This window comes from Erigeron canadensis, chromosome 1, assembly GCF_010389155.1.
Source record: "Erigeron canadensis isolate Cc75 chromosome 1, C_canadensis_v1, whole genome shotgun sequence".
Taxonomy (NCBI): Eukaryota; Viridiplantae; Streptophyta; class Magnoliopsida; order Asterales; family Asteraceae; genus Erigeron; species Erigeron canadensis.
Window position 1 is genome coordinate 18,740,804 of NC_057761.1, and position 3,565 is coordinate 18,744,368.

General features: G+C 39.8%; 1 protein-coding gene across 1 annotated transcript; it reads left to right on the top strand.

Annotated features, from left to right (window-relative positions):
- Positions 1 to 2,707: 2,707 nt before the first annotated feature.
- Positions 2,708 to 3,092, top strand: LOC122585905. Its single transcript, XM_043758026.1, has 2 exons — positions 2,708 to 2,867; positions 2,929 to 3,092. The coding sequence occupies exons 1-2, from the start codon at positions 2,708 to 2,710 to the stop codon at positions 3,090 to 3,092; spliced, it is 324 nt and encodes a 107-aa protein (XP_043613961.1).
- Positions 3,093 to 3,565: the final 473 nt, after the last annotated feature.

Consider the following 3,565-nt stretch of genomic DNA (forward strand, 5'->3'; position numbering starts at 1 on the left):
AGGTAACAACAACATTTGATGGGTTTTTGATTAAATTAAAAATGTACTTTTTCAAGTTCATGTTCGTGATGATTTGGTCCAGTTTTGAATGAAAATCGTGTTAAATGTTAATAGGTTTGTGTCTAAATGTGTTTAGTAACATTTGTATGAACAAATTTGGGTCATAACATGCTTTAATCTACAAAACCCATTTTTTTTTTTTGAAAATAAAGGTACAACTTATTCTTGAAGTCACAACTTGTTCATGATATGTTTTGATCTTGAAATCAATAGAAGTGTTAATAGATGATGTTATTGTGTGTATATGTACTAGTGCTATGTCCAAACAAGTCCTGAAATCGATCTAGTCCTTCATTCGTGCACCCGTTCTTGTTCAGCCCGTTTCAGAGCCTAAAATGATCTTGTTCTCGAGCTCTAGGACGATCTTGATCACCAAGACCGTCCTAGGGCAGCACCTTGTACGCTTGTGCTTGCTCGTTGATCTCGTGTTGTGGTTGTGATGTTGTTTTGATGCACTTCTTGGGTAGCTAATCTTCTAGATTGGCTTCGCTCAAACAATCGTTCTTGAACTAGAAATGACCTCATATACTTGTTCTTGTTCATAAACCTTGAAACGATCCTGGCCAGTGATCTAGGACGATCCTGACCAGTGATCTAGGATGATCTTGGCTAAGTGACTTAGGACGATCTTGTTCTAGTAAAACCCTTGGACGATCTTGTTCTAGTAAAACCCTAGGACGATCTTGTGCTAGTAAAACCCTAGGACGATCTTGTTCCAGTAAAGACTAAAACGATCTTGACCTAATCTCTAAAACGATCTTGTCACTTTCTTGTCACTTAAAACGATCTTGGTTCATCTATTTCCATATTCGTATCAGTTCTGTGCTTGTTCTCTGTGCTTATAAACTGTGTTTGTACCAGATCACTGTGAGTTTTCGTAGCCCCTTTTTACTTATGTTTTGGGGTGGAAGGATACTCGTGCCTTTGTGTCTATCATCATTTATGGCTATTTGATTATACTGTATGATGTGCACTGTGATACTTGATACTTGATACTTATGTTGGAGTTTGAGATGCTTGATACTTGATACTTGATACTTATGGTGGAGTTGGAGGCACCAGTTGAGATACTTGATACTTGATACTTGCACCTTAGGCCTGGTATACCGTAAGTGCTGGTTGCATAGAGATACTTGATTCTTGCTATCATAAGTAAGTTGATAGCCATATTGCCGTGTGGATCCTGATGATATTTCGACCTGGCACCATACTTGATACTTGTTACAAAACCTACGAACTCACCAACCTTTGTGTTGACGCTTTTGAGTATTCCTTTCAGGTAATCAAGCTAATCGTGGCTAGGATTGGTAGTATGGGACTCGTAGTAGACTCCAGGCTTAGGATTTGGAGTTTTGCATGCTTTCTTACGTACTAGTTGGCAATGTGCCTAACCATTACCCCTGTGTGGGAACTTATCTCATATTTTATTCGAATGCTTTGGGAACTTATGTTTGTGAACTATGTTTTGCTTATTTGAACTATGTAATCGACTATTTATGCTTAATCTATGCACTCATTTAGTTATTCCTATGTAACATCCATGTGCGCGTGTACTTTATTTAGCATCCCGAGTTTTCCGTCGTAGTCGGGGTGTTACAAGAAGGGAGCAGAAAATGTAGTTGCAGATCACCTTAGTAGATTAGATAACCTAGATGAGGAGGAACCTGATTATGAAGAGATAGATGAATCCTTCCCCGAAGAGAATTTGATGAGGATAGAAGTAGATGATAAGGAAGATATACCTTGGTTCGCTGACATAGCTAATTACCAAGCTGCAGGAGTTTTACCGTTGCATTTAGACTATTACCGTAGGAAAAAGTTCTTTTCAGACCTTAAATATTATTACTGGGAGGAACCATACTTGTTTAGGATGTGTGCAGACGATATGATCAGGAGATGTGTGTCAGAAAGTGAGAGTAGGAAGATATTAGATGACTGTCATTCAGGACCCCCAGGAGGACATTATGGCCCGACGACTACAGCTAGGAAGGTATTTGAGGCAGGATTTTACTAGCCTGGAATTTTTCAAGAGGCCAAAACTTTAGTTAAGTTAAGTGATGCATGCCAGCGCCAAGGGTCGATCACCAAGAGAGATGAGATGCCACAGAAGAACATTCAAGTTTGCGAAGTATTTGATATTTGGGGAATAGATTTCATGGGACCATTTCCACATTCTCATAAGTTTAAGTATATTCTAGTAGCAGTAGATTATGTTTCAAAATGGACAGAAGCTATGGCTTTACCTACTAATGATGCTAAGGTAGTTGTAGATTTCCTTAAGAACTTGTTCAGTAGGTTTTGAATGCCTAAGGCTTTGATTAGCGATAGGGGTAGTCATTTTGCAAATGCTCAATTAGAAAAGGTACTTAAGAGATATGGAGTCAGCCATAGGTTTTCAACAGCTTATCACCCTCAAACTAGTGGTCAAGTAGAAAACACCAATAGGGCACTTAAGAGAATTTTAGAGAAAACAGTTAAGGATAACCCTAAGAATTGGGCAAATAGGTTAGATGATGCACTTTGGACATTTAGGACAGCCTATAAGACACCCATATGAACCACACCCTATAAGTTAGTGTATGGAAAAACGTGTCATTTACCATTAGAAATAGTGAATAGGTCTTATTGGGCAATTAAGAATTGTAACATGGATTTAGACGAAGCTGAGAAGGAAAGGTATTTGGAACTAGATGAACTAGAAGAACTTAGACGACAAGCATATGAGAACTCTAGTATCCACAAGGAGAGAACAAAGGCATGGCATGATAGGAGGATTAGGATGAAAGAATTCAAGGAAGGTGATAAGGGTACTTTTGTTTAATTCCCGCTTTAAGCTCAAAGTGCCAAAACTCATGTCAAAATGGGCAGGACCATTTGAAGTCATAAAAGGTTACCCGTCGGGACATGTAGAGTTACGTGGTAATAGTGGGGGTAGTTTTATAGTCAACGGGCAGAGAGTGAAACACTACTATGAGGAGGATAGCTATAAGGACGAGGGCATAGAACTTGGCCCTTATGTCGTTGATGAATAAGTAGTGAAAGAGTCTAGCTTAAGACTCCTAAATAAATTAAGCGCTTTTTTAGAGGCAACCCAAGTTTTGTTTTGTTTAGCTTTTGTTTTTCTTTTTACTAGTTTGATTATGTATTTGTTTTTCATTTCATTTTTAGGTTTTAGCTTGTTATTTCCATTTTGATATTTTGATTAAAGTGTGCAGGAGTATTTTGCTTTGTAGTCTGAAGGAAACCATGCACTTGGCCAAAAGATAAGTGTGGGGGAGTTCGAGCATCAAATCGCTGAAGATATCAGACTTCGGAACATGTACAAGAGTCACGAGTGCCGCTAGAACCACTCCAGCGCCGTTGGGCCTGCATCAGGGCAGCCTAGCGCCGCTGGCAACATCACCAGCGCCGCTACACACCACCCCAGCGCCGCTCTTAGTTCAGGAATGGCAAGCAGCGCCGCTAGGCACTTCACTAGCGCCGCTGGTCCTCAGCCAGCGCCGCT